This window comes from Zonotrichia albicollis, chromosome 5 (assembly GCF_047830755.1).
Source record: "Zonotrichia albicollis isolate bZonAlb1 chromosome 5, bZonAlb1.hap1, whole genome shotgun sequence".
NCBI lineage: Eukaryota > Metazoa > Chordata > Aves > Passeriformes > Passerellidae > Zonotrichia > Zonotrichia albicollis.
Window position 1 is genome coordinate 71,222,740 of NC_133823.1, and position 17,169 is coordinate 71,239,908.

The following is a 17,169-nucleotide window of genomic DNA, read 5'->3' on the forward strand; positions in this document are numbered from 1 at the left end:
ATAAACAAAAGTACGCGCAAAATTTCTGATGTGCTTGTTTTACAGAGTTAGCTAAAAATTCTGAAATGCAGCCACACATGTTTTGTCAGAGGAGGAAGAAGATTAGACAGAAGCAAATATTTGATGTTGATATGCTAGTCCTTGGAAAGACTGAACATGTAAGAAGATGAATTCTCCTGTTCTTTCCAGAGCACTCTTAGAGGAAATTTGGGGTATTTTGCCTGCAATGTTGGTGCCCAAGCTTTTGTCCTGCAGTTACTCTGTAACCCACTGTGCCTGAAGGTAGGAAAGGAAAAAGGGGGAAATGTACCTGGTGTACATCAGAGTAACGAGCAATCAGCCACTTGAGCAGTGTAGAAAGAGCTGAAAGGCAATTACTTCATTAGTTGTCAGCCAAGTTTTTGCAGGAATGAGGTTCCTTTTTTAATAGTCCTGGTCCTGCTTTGTTTGTGAAATTTATATTTTCAGGTGCCCCTTGTTGCCCACCCAGGTTATTGCTATATAATGGTACATGTTCCCATGCTCTGGTAAACAACTCCTGTTAGGTGTTCACCTTATGTCAGAGAATGAATGATTCTGTCTTGGGATATTTTGGTGATCGCTGTGACCCCAACAGATGTTAAAAGTCTCTTTTCCCAGCCCAGTGCTTGAAGAAGGAGTCAGAGTTCTTCATTTCTTGGTCTCAAGGTTGTTTATTGTATCTTATCTATAAAAAATTTTCTCCTGCCCTGCTGAGGTCCATCCAGGCACTCTGCCTGCCCCCAGGCTGTGTTATGTCTTTACACTAAAAACTATATATACAATGTTTACAATTACTTCCCAATACCTGTCACCTATGTTACACAATAAGCTTCTACTCTAAACCCATCTGTAAGTGCCAACATCACAGCAGAAGATGGAGGCCAAGAAGAAGGAGAAAGGCTGGATGCACTCAGATCCCTCCATCTTGCCTCCTGAATCCCTATTCTAGAAACCCCAAAATCTACTTTTCCACCCCGTGATAACTTCACTGTTGTTCTTCCTAAACTGTTGTGGCTTGCTGATCTTCATATAAAGTTAGCAATTTGCTCTACAGGTCATAATCAAAACCACAGGGGTTTTGGGCTCTGTGCCAGAGCTTCTGAGCCCCCTGGCAGGGGTCCTGGCTGTCCTGGAGTGTCAGAGGGATGTTCTGGCTTCCCACAGAACATTCTGCTGTACGAAAATTCTGTAATATCTGATACACTCCAAACGTGACACGGTAAAAATCCACCACTTCATTTTTATCAAGTTGTGCAGGTCCTTTTTTTCTCCTCCCCACTGACTCTTAAGCACACGTGTGACAGGCCATGTGGTGTCCCCCTCCCGTTGCAGAACGACTACCGCAAGCTGTCCATGCAGTGCAAGGACTTCGTGGTTGGCGTCCTGGACCTGTGCCGGGACTCGGAGGAGGTGGAGGCCATTCTGAACGGGGACCTGAACGCGGAGCCGCTGGAGGCGCAGCGGCACCGCGCGTCCCTGAGCCGCGTCAAGCTGGCCATCAAGTACGAAGTCAAAAAGGTAACTGCTCACAGTTCTCAGGCACTGCCACCTCCTCCTTCTGCAGGTGGTCAGATGCACTGCTGAGACCTGGGGTGAGTAATCAAGGCTCTCACAAGGCAGAAGGGGACTGTAATGAAGGAGTTCAGTTTAATCTACTTCCCACTGCTGAGAAGTGGCAGGAGATGGTAATGACATAAATGAGGTGTGCTAGCCAGGCTTTGCACAGTTGGTCAGATCCTTCTCCTGATTAACCCAAAAGGTGTTTCAGTAGAGCCAGATTTTCACTCAGTGACACTCAGGCTGTGTCTTCTGTCAGTCAATTAAATAATAGCTACTCCAAAGAGAAGTCTGTGTTGGTTTCAACCCATAAGTAACTCATCTGCAACTGTGTGTTGTAGTGAGAAATTTTATGTGATTTACCATGCTTGTTCCTTTAAAAATATTTTAAAAATCAGCCCTGGAAATGCATGGAATATGTCTGTGGCTGCTTGGTCAATTCGTTTCAGTTCTTCACCTTTGTACCTGTGTTTATTGGTGTTTTGGCAAGTGTTTTCAGTAGATGCCTCTCCCAAAGTAGTTTGTATTTTGTGAATGAATGTTATGGGTTAAAAAATGGAACTGTGCATCACGTATTTGACATAAATACATATCCTTTCATTGTAGTTTTTATTGTATTACTATGTTGTTCTCTTCAAGATCCCACATTAGACTAGCACAGAAAATAGTTAATACTGTGTCCTGTTGTGAGAGGAGGCAGGAAGTACAGCAGGGCCTATGTATTATTTACAGCTACCTATTTGTGTGATTAGCATCACTTCCATTCCTTACAGCCATTATAGTTTCATCATCTCCACAAGAAGCCTTGTGTCTCTCAGAATAAATAACCCTGTGTTCTGTGGCCACCTCTTGAGCCAATCTGCCATATAAAACAAATTGTAAGGACCCTGCCAGAGCAACTGGGGATTGCTGGTGTTTATGACGGCCCCAAAAGATTGATAATAAAAATTGTAAACACATATCCCAAGCAGCAAATCATCATTTCCAGTAAAGGATTGGTCTTCAGCAGATAAATGCATATTAATTGCCAAAAATCAAGGTAAATATATACAAGCATTAAATTAGTTTAAAAGACTGGAACTGGGGGGGGAAAAAAAAAACCAAAGTGCATAAGCATGCTTTAGTGTCTAAATATATACTTCTTTATGCTATTGCAGTGTAATGTGTACCAAAACTTTGTTGGTACTCATTTGTCAGCTTTCACACTAAAGGCTGTGGTTTTCTTTTATGAGTTGGTTGTCACTGATGAAATTCACTGCTGAGCAAAGGGCCACACGGATCTGTTAGGAATAGCAGAAGTCTAAATAATACCAAAAAGAAAAAGAATTCCTCATAGCAAACTTGTTCTCTTCTCTTGCAAGAGAGAAGCTCAGAGTGCTGGCTGCAGTTCATGACCAACACGGTTCAGAACCTACAAGAGGAATGATCTTGTTGGGAGGAAATGGTGCAGAGTTGTTACCATACATGTGCAGTTCCCTGTAAGTGGCCATTACAGAGGGCATGGCAAGGATGGAAATGTCTCTGCCATGGTGGTCCTTTCATGCTGGGATTTGCTCTGTCAGAGCTGTGATGGATTCTAGTGATAGCCTGACTGGAACAGATTCAGATGTGGGAGCTCCACATGGGACTGCTTTAACCCTCTCACCATAGGGAGCAGACAAGGATGTGGTGGATTTCCTTAATTTTCTGTATTTCTAGCTGTGCTTCCAGGTCAGGTCCATCAAGGTCAGTTCCCTGCTTCCAGCAGTGCAGCCAAACAGAGCAGCAGGTCCATGAAATGGGTTATGAGCCTATGCCCTGTCCAGAGGGAGGAGAGGCAGGAAAAAACCTATGATAAGCAGCAAATGTGCTCAGAACCTCACTGCTAGGAGAAGGGAGTTTTAAATTCTATTAGTAATGAAAATCTTGCACTTAATGCCCTGGGTACTGCACCGAAGTGGAGCCCATCTTTTAAACATGATGTGATTTTGAAGCTGAGGTTCAGACTGAAACTGCAGCCCCAATAGAGGACTAAGGGAATAGCAGGAGGAAAATTAAAAAAAAAAGCAAGTTGGTCTTGCTCTGTATGCTGAATTACTGCTGTAGTAGTGCTTTTAGTTTTGTGTCTCAACTCTGTCTCTAGATTGCCAACAAAATTCCAGAGAAGAGCTGATACTGGCCCAAGTAATCTACAGTTCTTGCTGAGACAAAAATCAGGATGGAATTTCCAGGGCAATCAATAAGAGCTGGAATAAAATCACAAGAGTTAATTTTCAAACCATGAAGTGTTCAACTGATAGATAAGACAGAAGATGCAAAAATCTCTTTTTATTTTGTGTGTTAGTATATTGGAGTGTGCCAGGATTTGTTCTTGCTCCATCTAAACCCAGCCATTATGATGACAGAAATAAATAACATAATCACTCTGAGTCATACAGGAAAATATTTACATACTGATGACTTGATTCACGGTCATGAAACTGAAAACATCAAAAGTGTTGCTGTCAATTATGCTTGGGAAAGCAGCTACATTAAAATTGGGATTTTTTTTCTTTTAGTGACCAGATACTGTTCTCATGCATAATTTTTGTTCACTGAGGTTCTGCTTGGAGCTGAAAGTATTAAATACATGTGATAATAAGCTCAAGATATGTAATGAAAAGTGAGAAACTGCATGGAAAATAGAGTGAGAGGAGAAATGCAGGAAGAACAAGGTTGTAGGATGCTGTGAGCAGTAGGTAAAATGTGATGTGAACCTATTGTCCTTGGAGGAGATGAAGCTGCAGGCAAATCCAGGTAATACAGACACACACGCAACAGGGGTGGGCATAGTTTAAAGTGGCTGAAACTAAAACAAACATAATCATAAGTTGAAGTATTTCAGTAAAGACTGAGAGAAGAGGGATGAATTTCAGAGCTTTTATGGATGAGAAGTGACACAACTCGCTCCGAGGGCTTGGAAGTGGTGCAGGTTGTGCAGCTGCCAGCAGTTAAATAAGTCACCAAGATCCTCTCTACAGCCTTTAGACTCACTGCCAGAGAAGATCTTACCCATAACTCTTGGCATCTTATTCACTGAGTCTTCCCTTTTTTTTTTTATTTTTTGGAAATTATAGCAGATCTCCTCTCAGTGTCAGATCAAAATGGTGATAGATCAGGAGAATAAACCAGCACAGAGCTCTGGATGAGGTGCCACAGGGCCCATGGGCTGATTCCCAGCCCTGGGTAAACTTCCTTAAAGCTCCTTTAGTGGTTCTTCCCATTCCCTGTGGTAACAGAAGGAATGATGTGGGTGTTTCTTCCCTCCTCTTCCCTACAGTTTTAAGCCTGATTTTTAAAATGTCTTTGTAATTTGAAATAATTATTTACTTTCCTGCCTTTGTCCACAGTTAATCTGCTGAGGGATTTGTCCCTTTGATGTCCTGAGTTGACAATGAAATTTATCTTAGCAAAAGAAGAGGCTAGGGGCAAATGTCAGAATGCACAAACACACAAAAACCCAATCTCTTCTCCTCAAATGGGCCAGGCTGGCAGTTTTTATGGTGCATAAGCTTCAAAGGTGACAGCCTAATAAAAAGAACAGAAGCAGTTGGAGTCGGCATTAATTTCTTAAAGAACTTTTTTACAATCTCTTTATTTATTTCTCTTGGCCACTCCACTTTATGTACAAACTGCATTAATATGTGAAGTAACTGCTTAATGCATCACATAGCAAAATGCTTAGGGACTTTAATTTTACAGCAAAGTAGATTAAAGTATGAAGATTGCCTTCCTTTTTAAAGTTCATGCAGCAGTTTCAGATTGCTCTTCCTGAGAGGTTTAAGGCTCCCTGTTTTCATTGCCAATGATTTAATTTGATTTTCTTTAAGAAGTCTGTCCTGTTGTACTACTCTATGCACTTTTTAATGAGATTTGGAATATTAATATAGTTTTGCAAGCAAGACCTGGCAAACAACAGTGTATGTAGTACATAATGATCTCTGCAGAGTACAAGGGATAATAAAAATGGGTATCCAAGGTTTACAGTATTTCATTTTTTTTTCCAGAGTATAACCATCTGACAACAAATCTCACTCTTAATCCAACACAAATTATCAGTTATCAGATTTATTTTCAAACCCCTTTTTGTGCAACACCTAGCCTTCTTTATTTTCATTCACTAGTTATTGGTAAGTGTACTACCAGAGTTCTTCAAACTGCTGTGAAAACCAGGCTGCTCGCCCTTGTGCTTAACTGGTGTCCCACATGCTCTTGTGATGTGGCAGTTTCTTCTTTGTTTATTAACCTTTGTGTAAAAGGGAATGAGAAAAAAGCCACGGTTCTTAAATATCTGGTGTTAATTTAGCCCTTAGGTGATTGCAATTGTGCATGTGGCAGTTATGTAACTCGTCTTATTAATGACAGCATGTCTTGGTTTTTCTTTCTTTTTCCTTTTCTTTGCAGTTTGTGGCTCATCCAAACTGTCAGCAGCAGCTCCTGACCATCTGGTATGAAAACCTCTCAGGATTACGGGAGCAGACCATAGCTATCAAGTGTCTGGTGGTGCTGGTTGTGGCACTGGGCCTTCCCTTTCTAGCCATTGGTTATTGGATTGCACCATGTAGCAGGGTACTGAAGTTTATAAATTATGTGTCTTGTGCTGTTCTTGGAGCTGCTTTTCCTTTCCTGGCAGTCAACATGCAACTTGTGCTGCTTCCAAATTGTAACTAATTAATGATATTTTTAGCAATCCCTACCCTTGCGCCAAAAGGCGCTAAGGGGGCTTTTGTTACTTGCACTGTAAAGAGGGGACCACAGTGATGAAGGATGAATGTAAATTAACATTAAACTGAAGGAGAGAAAAATAACCTTCTTTAAGAGCTTTTTTTCTTTTTTAAATTTCCCTAGGTTATGCTCACCTCACATGTGTTGTGTAATTTATTATATTAGTAACATGGAGTTTTTGTAAGTCACCACTCAAATTCTTTATGAAGTCTTCTCTGGTGGCATCCTGAGGTCTCATGCTGTTCCCATATAAACCATTAGAAGAACATCTGTTGACTTTACTGATGCAGAACTTAATCTTAAGTAAAATATTTGTTATCCCAGCCCTAGGAGGTCTGTTTGCCAGCTGAACCATAGAGCAGAAATCAAATTAAATGCATCATTCTGACTGTGCAATGGGGTGTATTTGTAAAAGAGCATAGCTGTAAACTCTTACCTTATAAAAAATTTGTGAGCATGTAAGGGTGCTCCCACCTTTGCTGCTGATCTCACAAGGAAAGGAACTGCAGTTTCTTTGAAATCCTCATGGTCTCTAGCACATGAATTGTTTGCAAGTCAGGTGTATTCATAGATCTTTGGTATATCAGATGAAGGAAGATTTCTCTGTTGCATTAACATTTTTAAAAATTTTAAGTACATTTACTCCTGTGCTGAATGTGGTCTTTCAATTTTATTTCCCTAGCAAGTGTAAAGCAAAGAATAGTGAGTTTATTTTATATTTCATTCTTTTAGTTCATCTCAAAGAGGATAAGGTTTTTCTCATCTACATATTTGAAGGGAACCTGATCTTTTCTCAGGGTTAAATATTTATTTACTTTGAAGATAAACCTTTATGAAAATAGTGTAATTGTTACTCTCATTATTCTCTGAAATGTCACTTTCTATTGATATCTTTAGTAAATATATTCCTCACAGCTCTATATAATAGGAACATCTTAATGTATTTATAGCTGGTGTCTAATATGGAAAAGTGACATTTGTCCTTGAGCTCTAATTCCCAGTAGCAGAAACATCTGATGTTTTTCCTCAGTGCTCATGTCAAATAAAAGCGCTATACATTCAGGTCAGTGGTTGGATATTGCAATTACAAAATGCCTTCCAAAGGTCAGGAGCAGGAAGGGAACCTGAGATTGTTTGCCCAGGTTGTAAGTGCAGTTTAATGTGTGCTGGTTTGCTTAGTTCATAGTGGCTGACCCAAATTTCAAGGAAAACAATTCCTTGAAATAAGAAAGCTCATGTGATCCTCTGTAAGATGCTGGTCCCCTCTTCTGGTGCAGACAGACTTCCCCTGCTGCTGCTGCTTTGTTCTTTTAGTAGGTGCAGATGTGAATTAAACCTGCTGAATTTATTTATAAAACCACTAATATTTCTGATCTTATCTTCTTTAGTCCATTTTGTGGAACAGTCGTTAGTTTTGATAGATACAGGAACTTATTTTGGCACTTAGAGCTCTGAACATGTGTTCTGTGAATGAAATATAGTAACCAGACATAAGAAAACAACTTCCTATAGCTGTAGTTATAGAAAAGTTAATAATACTCTCTTGTTGTTAGGGAAAATGTTTTGCTGGAGTTGGAGATTTGAATAATTTATCTTTCCCTGGGCTTGCTTTACAAATTCTTCCTGGTCACGGCCACGGTACATTTGCAGCTCCTTGGAGTGTTTCCCCTCAAACATTGCCATCTAGAGCTTGTGGAGTATCATGAGCACTCACTAACAGAACAACAAGACTCTGGGAGGCTCCCTGTGGGAGCCTTTTGTCTGAAATGGCAAAGCACCACAGCTGAGTGCTCTTGGAAGAATATCCTTTAAGAATGAGGTTTCTGGCTGTCCTGAGCTCTGAGTGCCCATTTGTGCTTCTGGAATGCCTGGTGTTTCTTTGAGAAAACTGAGTGACTGCTTTCATTCTGCCTTTGCAGCTTGGAAGAATTCTTCGAAGCCCATTTATGAAATTTGTGGCACATGCAGCATCCTTCATTATTTTCCTAGGCCTGCTGGTGTTCAATGCTTCAGACAGATTTGAGGGCATAACCACGCTGCCCAATGTCACTGTCACTGATTACCCCAAGCAGATCTTTAGGGTGAAGACCACCCAGTTCACCTGGACAGAAATGCTGATCATGGTGTGGGTTCTTGGTAGGTATATTGCCCCTTCATCTTCCTGTTTTCCTGCAAATAAAAATTCTGAAAGGGAGGAGAAAAGCCCAGGTCCCAAAGCTTGGATCCAGCTGCTGTGTGCAGCAACTATAAACCTTTAGGGCAGATAAGATGACATTAGAACAGATTTGGAATAATTTCATCCTAAATCAGGGGAGGGAGGTGAGTATCACTTGCATGCTGCCTTTTGGGAGTTCCAGCTTATTCTCTTTATGTGACCAAAGGCATGGACTGGGATTTTCCAGTCCAATGTGTGGCTGCTCTGAGTGTAGTTGGGATGACAGCAGCAGCCCCTTTGAATTACACAGCCAGGGAAACAAGAAAAAGTTTGTGGGGTTGTGATTTTGCTTTTTCTTGGGTTTTTATTTTCCCTAAGAAGCCTCTTTGCATCAAGAAAAAGTCTTGATTCACAACAAATGCATCTCATGGTTATGGTGAGGCTGTGATCTGGATTAAATCCACACAAATTAATTTCTGAGAAGAAGTTTAACTGAGAAAACCGAACCACACATAGCCAAATTCCACTTTCTATGCTGAAAAGAATCTTTTTCTGTAAAGTGGAAAAACAGTAGTATAATTGTGCCCCTTATATTTGGTCATCTGTGTTATTGGCTAGTTGTGTTCTTGTGGAAAAATTAAACCCTCTGATTCAGAAGTGGCTTAGGAATGTAAATGCTATGAGAGTAAGAGGATGTATTTCCCCCACACCTTATTTTTTCTACTTTGGAATTACAGAGTTTTTGTTGTTTAGCTGCAATACTTTCACTGAAAAGTCAGGGTTCTACTCTACCCTCTGTGGGGTGATGTCTGAACTATGTTTCTATTAATTAATCTCAATTAATACTTTGCTATTTGATCAACCCTGTTGAAACCAAAAGAGAATAACCTTAGTGATGAGGCTGTGATACTGCAAATAAGTGAATCCCTGCTCCACTGGTATCATCCACTTCCATGAAATGGGAGAATGCAGGGAATTGAAATGACCACAGTTGGGCAAACGTTGCTGTGCTTTTTCATTTCTTGTTGCAGGTATGATGTGGTCAGAATGCAAAGAGCTGTGGCTGGAAGGACCCAGGGAATACATCTTGCAGTTATGGAATGTTCTGGATTTCGGGATGCTGTCCATTTTTATTGCTGCTTTCACAGCCAGGCTCCTGGCATTCCTTCAGGCCACAAAAGCACAACAGTATGTGGACAACTACATTGAGGAGAACGACCTCTCTGAGGTCACACTTCCTCCAGAAATTGAATACTTTACTTATGGTGAGCTTAGTTTTTCTTCCAAACGTGGAAAAAGCTTGAAGGATGCATTTAGAAGCCTCTCTTTACCCTAGAGCTAAATTTGACCCCCTTGATTTTAAACATTTGGAAGTTATATTTTATTCTTAGCTAATTGCTCAACAGATGAAAATATTGATGTGATTCCTTTTGCTATTTTTTGATTCAGTTGTTTGATAGTTATTCATGTTCATAAACATCTATCAGCATTTCCTCCTGTCTGTTTAAATAGAATAAAACTGCAAAATACTTATTGCAGTGCAGAAATTGTCCATAAAGGTGTATTCATCTGTATTTACAACACAAGAAAATGCTGCTGACACAGTATTTTAGGATGGGCTTCAATATATTGTAACAGCAGACTTGGGTCTGTTCCTTACCTTAATTGCAGTATAACCAATCTGAATATTATGTACTGAATGTAATATCTGAATATAACCATTGTGCATATGTAAATACACATTTAGAAACACAGGGTATTTTGATATGAAACACATTTTAATTCAGTGTTGCTCTGCTGAAATGGTGTGTGAATTCACATAGTAATTTATGAATTTCTGTGTAACTCAATTGTTTCTGTGCACATTGTGTGTAAAACCCACAATCCTATTTCTTTTGAGGTAATTGGCAAAAATCTTTATGGTCACTATGGGAGCTAGGTTATATCCTGCAAAAAGAATAAGCTTGTTGTGACTGGTAAATGAAATTGTTAATCAGGCAGCACTTAACTGCCCATCAATAAAACACCAAATAGGAATAAATTTCCCAGCTTTAGCATAGTGCTTAAGATAGCTAATAGAGGCAAAAATGCAATAAAAGTTAGTTACTGTCTAGTTCAGGTTAAAATGCAAACTGCAGAAGAAAATGTCATGTTTCTTCAAGTCACTTTTTTTCTAATAGAAGGTAATGTGACTCACACTCATAATTTGTGACTTAAATGAAAAAGGAATAGAGCAGCAACTGTTAGATTCTTCAAATATTTGTCTCAACTAAATTCAGACATGTTAATGGGAAAATCCTATCAAGGTTTATTCCTCAAGATTGTGATGAATGAGTAACACCTGTGTTTCATATCTTCCAGCTAGAGATAAATGGCTCCCATCTGATCCTCAGATAATATCTGAAGGCCTTTATGCAATTGCTGTTGTTCTCAGCTTTTCTCGGATTGCCTACATCCTGCCTGCAAATGAGAGTTTTGGGCCCTTGCAGATCTCCCTTGGAAGGACTGTTAAGGACATCTTCAAGTTTATGGTCCTTTTTATTATGGTATTTCTTGCATTTATGATTGGAATGTTCATACTGTACTCCTACTACCTTGGAGCTAAACTGAACCCAGCCTTTACGACGTAAGTATGAGGTTTCATTGTAAGTAAAAAGCCAATCAAAACTTGCAGGTTTTTCATTAAGATAGCAAAGTCTGTGAGACATTGTGTGCTCTCTGTTAGCATTAAAATAAAACTGAAGACCTCAGAAAGCAGAACACAAAAGACCAATTGTTCCCTGTTTGTGTAATGGAAACTTTCATTTCAGCCTGAAATAATTTCACCTGTATATATTTCAGTCACATAGACTTGTGGGCTACCAATTGGAAGAAAATATTACTTGATATAAAATACCTTTCTAGTTCCTGTTGTTCTGCATGTATTGTTACAGCTCTATTAGCTGTGATGGATAGGTGGAGCACAGAGGACAAATGGAAAGTGCTGTGGAAAATGCTTCCTTGCATGTTTGCTGTTTTGATAAGTGCTCTGATTCACAAACAAATTAATTGAGGTTGTTTATCAGTCACTGTAAACATAACTTTTCTATTTCTTTGTGTAGGTAGTAATAATGCTTTCCTCTTTTTTTTTTCCTACAGAGTGGAAGAAAGTTTCAAGACCTTATTTTGGTCAATATTTGGCTTGTCTGAAGTAACCTCTGTTGTCCTCAAATACGATCACAAGTTCATTGAGAACATTGGTTATGTTCTTTATGGCATATACAATGTCACAATGGTGGTGGTTCTGCTCAACATGCTGATTGCCATGATCAACAGTTCATATCAAGAAATTGAGGTGGGTTCTCTTTTCAAGTTGTTCTTGTCTGTTATGCTGTAAAAAGGACAGAATTAATAGGAATTATTTCAGTGGTATGCAAAAAGTACAAAGAGATTACCACAGGAAAAGATATCACAAAATGAAGAAGGTTGACTTTATCTAACAACTCAGCCAAGCTGCAGAACCTCACAGGATCTAAACAAGTTTCTCTCATGTTGTGTACACATTATACTTGGCATCCAACAACTGTTAAAAAACAAATCAGAAAATGTATAGTATTGAAGATACTTGGGTTTCAAAAATAAATCTCAGGCTGCTGAAATGAAAGTAAAAGTGTATTTATAGTGCCAGTTTTCCAGACCCTGAGTTCAAAGAGTACTACATTCACACAGATGCAGGCACACGCCCACACAAACAGGAAGAACAATTATCTAAGACATGGTGTACAAATGGATATGTCATTCCCAGTCTTTTCAATGAGTTCTGGGAAATATTAGGGAATTCAGGAGAGAAAACTAGTTATAATCCAGCCTTGGAATACTTCAGTAAGAATCTGTGAGGACAAAATAGGTTTGTCAGTGTTTAACACAATTTCTTCAGGACCACAAAGTTGGCATTTTCTATACTCCATTATAAATTGGAGTTACTTGTCCTGGTTATGTAAAAAGCTGTGAGCACTACCATTTTAAGCCATTTTTTGCCTTGAGCCTGATACTTCAACACTTGTGCAAGTACCAAGCCCATGTGACCACTTTAATGAGAAAAACAAGGCTTGAAAAACCCCTGAGAGCTCCACTTTGAATAGCAGGGAGTTGATATGTTGGCTTTCACTTGATGCAAAATTTAGGCTTGCTTAAATGCTTCATGTTCTTGAACTAAGTATTCTCAATCAAATGTTGCCATAAAGAGAACTGAAATTTGGTTAAAATAGACTAAGTGCAGAACTGCTGGAAGTCTTATCAGCAAGAGTATAATATTTTATCTCAAACCACAAAGATCTTTCAAAGCAGCTTCTTTGAAAGAACGTTTGCACTTCACAAAAACCAAGAGCATCATCTGTTTTATTTCCTAACACAGGATGACAGTGATGTAGAGTGGAAGTTTGCTCGTTCTAAACTTTGGCTGTCGTATTTTGATGATGGAAAAACCTTACCTCCACCCTTCAGTCTTGTACCAAGCCCCAAATCTTTTTTCTATTTCATCATGAGGATCATTAACTTTTCCAAGTGCAGGAGGAGACGGCTACAGAAGGACATTGAAATGGGAATGGGAAACTCCAAATCAAGGGTAGGTTCTGAGATCTTTTCATTGCAGCAAAGAATTGTGTGTCTGTTCCACCAGTCTTCTTTTCTTTTTAGTTTTAGCTTATAATCCATGCTTCTGATGCTAGTTGAGTAATTAATCATTTATAGCAATAAATCTCTATTTCAGACTGCATAAAACAAGAAATAGACTTAAATTTTATTAGAACAACCAAATCTGGGGAAACACAATTAAAAGAAAAAATTGTGAGTATTCAAAGATGCAAATAATTCCTACAAGGAGTTACTTGAATATTGATTAAAGATACTTTAAGCCTATTTTCTCAGAACAGGATGGCCAAAATTATCAGCATTAAAAAAACAAAACAAAACCAACATAGAATTCAAGGCAATCTCATTTTTTTAAAAAATAATACTCTGATATATTAAAAGATGGAACAACATGTCTTTAAAATATAATAATGGACCTGAATCCTAACTTTGTATTCCATAATTTGTTTTAATTTTTTCTTATTTCTTCCCAGTTAAACCTTTTCACTCAGTCAAATTCCAGAGTTTTTGAATCCCACAGTTTTAACAGCATTCTCAATCAGCCAACACGCTATCAGGTAAGCACATACAGTGACCACTGTCCTGAATAATAGAACTGTGAGAAGGTTCTTGCAGAATTTTGTGCTTCAAGTACAGTTTGCCTTCACCAGAGAAAGAAAACCTCCTGTAGAAATCAAACTCTAGGATGCTCCTTGAAAAAAACCAGTTCTTGTCCAAGCCCATTATTTGAAGCATTTCAAAACTAGCTCGTGCAGTACTTAAAATTGGTCTTTGATGTCCCCCTTGGGAACATGTGAGGAGCAAACATCTGAAACTGGTGAAGGAATATCTGAAATGGGTTTTTGGGTAAGGGATGTGGAAGCTGAGTAGGTTGGCTGTTCCCTTCCTTGCTCAGCATGCCTCCATTTGAGGCAAGTGCTTCATCTGGGGCTGCTCATTCTTTCTCTTAGGCTGGTGTGACAGAGAGAGCTAAGAAAGAAAAATGAACAATGTTGAATTATATAATCTCAGCTGATTATAGAACTGTTTTAATCTGGCAGCAAATAATGAAGAGACTGATAAAACGCTACGTTCTGAAAGCACAAGTGGACAAAGAAAATGATGAAGTCAATGAAGGTAAGAAAGAGACTGCAATATTCAGAGGCAGCTTTTTTCATGTTGTATCAGGAGCCATATTACACTGATGCATGGGGGTTTTGAGTGAAAAGAGGGATTGTTTCTATTTCACATGCACCAAGGCTCAGGAAGTAATGGAAAGTATGCCCATGTCATCAAAAAATGGAAAAGTAGGGCTAAAGAAGTAGAACTGAGAAATATTATGGCTCCTATTTTACAGATATAAAATGAGAGCACAGACAATGCACAGAGGAAATCTTTGAAGGAGCCATTAACTGTATTCACACTTCCAGAGTCCTAATCAAAGCTGCAGGATCTTGCTCTCTGTTTCATTCAACTGAACACACAATTGCACACAATTTACCACTTTACACCATGAACTATTTGTCCTCCCTTTGTAAAGCTGTGAGGAATAATCACCTCTGAAGCTGCCCATCATTAAACAAAGCTCTACAGTCAGCTGCATGGTGATAAAAAAATGACAAATGTAGCCTCTATTTTAGTGGGAGACCTTTTGATAAACAGTGGATCTGAGCCCTCTGGCAGATGTGAGAGGTGCTTGCTCCAGTTGCACACCCTAACTCACCACTGGGATTACATTATGGCAAAGGTTCAATCTTCCAGGAATGAAACACAGGCCTGCAGTCCAACAAGGAAACCTCTGTGCTCTGGGCAGATCCCCAGAGAAAAACTCTAGCTGGGAGTGTTCTCCAGCAATGGAGTGATGCAGTGATGGACAGGCTGGGGTCAGAAGATGTTTTACTGGCACGGCAGCATCAGGCAGCTGTGTGCGTGTGTGGGGCCTGAAAGGGCTGCTCAGCTCTCAGCTAAGGCAGCAAAGCTTTGTTTTGCTCCTTAGTTGCTCTCTGCTTACCTATAACTCTCTTCAGCAAGAAGCAGGGAGCAAAAAAGATTAAATTAAATCCCCCTCAGTGTCTTCAAAAGGCAAGCATTGTGCGCTGACTGTTATCCTGACACTTTGCCATCCTGTGTGGCTGTACAGAGCTGTGATTGTCAGTGACAAAAGCAGAAAGGCTCCTAAATGTGAATCCTCTCAGTGTGCTGCTCTCCTGAATTCCCACTGCTTTCCTCCTGTTCCTGCTCTGTGATGTAGGAAATCATCTGCCTAGTGACTGATGAAAAGACTGTTCTGTCACCAGCAGAGCCAGCCCTTTCCAGGTCCCTGATGCCACTTTGGTGTTGAGAGAGATGTGTTTAAATTAGAAAGACCGCACAGAAGAATCAGGGTTTACTGACATCATGGTTTTGGCTTTGGCACCAGGTTTTGTGGAGGGCAAGTAACCCTTGAGTTCTTGAGTATCCCTCTTCAGCTGCCCAGCCAAGTGTTCTGTGTCTTGAGCATCTCACTGTACCCAAAGCACAGACCCAGCCTCTGAAGACAGAATTCTTGGAGTCTGCTGTACCCTAAAGAGAAAACATTGGCATTTCTGTACTAGAACTACTTTAACAAAAGTCTAGAGATTTTCCCTGCTCTCCATCACTAGAGAATTTAGGTGCCTCTTCATACTCTTGTATTTTGTACATGACAAATCATTTCCCCAGGCAGGTGCTGTGTAGGAATTCACATCCCTCATGCTTGCTGGAAGAACAGATTTGAACATTTTTAAAGGCCTTTGCTCTTGAACTGAATATCCTACAAAGCAATACATGCTGCTGATTATTATAAGCCTGGCTTTGACAGCTGTCTTTGTTTAAATGTGTTTTTTGTATTTGTGTCAAAATATAACATCATGTTAAATTGGTTGACTTTTTCTAATTCCAAGGATGTTGGTAAGGAAGAGGAGAGAGACTCAGAAGCTGTGAGTTTTACTGCCAGCTCTGCCACACTTTTCCTTGTGATTTTGGCACACCTCTTCAGAAAAAAAACCTCTTTTCCTTTTCTCTCTAAAAAGGGGATACTAATATTTACCAGCTGTTCAGCAGAGTTGGTGTGATTAATTCATTAACCTTTGTACAGCCCTTTGGGAATCCTTGGTGTTGTATATATACATGGAGCACAGTGCAAGGCCCCAATGGACTGTTAAAATGCCTTAGGTGCTATTTAGGGCTGGAGACACATCTCACTGAGAATGAAGATGAGGTAAATCCTCCTGACCCCTCCTGTACCTGCTCTCATGAACATTTTGGGAGGATAATCTGAAATAGGCACTGATGTGGCTTAACAGGAGAGTATTCACTGAATGTTAAACTTTGCTACTGAGTGTTTCTTTCTGTTGTTAATGCAGGTGAATTAAAGGAAATCAAACAGGACATCTCCAGTCTTCGCTATGAACTGTTGGAGGATAAGTCCCAAGCAACAGAAGAGTTGGCAATTTTAATACATAAACTCAGTGAGAAACTAAATCCCAATATGCTGAGATGTGAATGATTCAACAAAGGAACCGTGGCTTCGATGACAGCACAACTATTTATTGGCAATAATATTTCAGTATCTTATACTTGAAAAAATGTATTGTAGATTTTTAGCACTAAATAACTTTATGTACAGCTTCTCTGGAATTTAGTCTTAGGAACTTTTAACTCACCACAAAAAGATTGCTCTCTTCATTTTAATTGTCTAAAAGCAAGAACTATCATAACATTTTTTTTTGCATTTATGCATTAAAAAGGTATAATGGTATCGATTGCTGATATTTTAACAGGTTTATGATTACATATGGAGAATTCTTTGCACTAAATTTGCCAGACAAAAAATTAACAGACACAGCGTAATACTCTGTTCCTTGCAGTGTCCAGGTACAAAATAGGATTTTTCATACTACAATAAACCAACTAGAGATGAGTGGAGGATTACTTGAAATCTTTGTTCTTTATTAGTGGTGCTAGTAACGCGTGTAAGCCCAGAACTCATGGAATTGCTGAGAACCAGGTAAGTGGCAATGTGATGGCAGCAGCGTTATTTAACATGTCTGTGTATTCACGTACTC

General features: G+C 39.4%; 1 protein-coding gene across 2 annotated transcripts in view; it reads left to right on the forward strand.

The window, feature by feature from the left end:
- The window catches only part of TRPC3 (transient receptor potential cation channel subfamily C member 3), a 33,635-nt gene extending 16,668 nt beyond the window's left edge, over positions 1 to 16,967 (forward strand). The window contains exons 3-12 of one of the 2 annotated variants that reach the window (XM_074542040.1): positions 1,354 to 1,539; positions 6,001 to 6,165; positions 8,241 to 8,457; positions 9,508 to 9,741; positions 10,838 to 11,102; positions 11,615 to 11,810; positions 12,870 to 13,079; positions 13,579 to 13,662; positions 14,146 to 14,221; positions 16,468 to 16,967. In XM_074542040.1, the coding sequence (XP_074398141.1) occupies positions 1,354 to 1,539; positions 6,001 to 6,165; positions 8,241 to 8,457; positions 9,508 to 9,741; positions 10,838 to 11,102; positions 11,615 to 11,810; positions 12,870 to 13,079; positions 13,579 to 13,662; positions 14,146 to 14,221; positions 16,468 to 16,610 (1,776 nt within the window). In that variant the 3' untranslated portion in view covers positions 16,611 to 16,967. The remainder of the gene's footprint in view (positions 1 to 1,353; positions 1,540 to 6,000; positions 6,166 to 8,240; positions 8,458 to 9,507; positions 9,742 to 10,837; positions 11,103 to 11,614; positions 11,811 to 12,869; positions 13,080 to 13,578; positions 13,663 to 14,145; positions 14,222 to 16,467) is intronic. The other variant, XM_074542039.1, reaches the window with a different exon arrangement.
- The last annotated feature ends 202 nt before the right edge of the window (positions 16,968 to 17,169 follow it).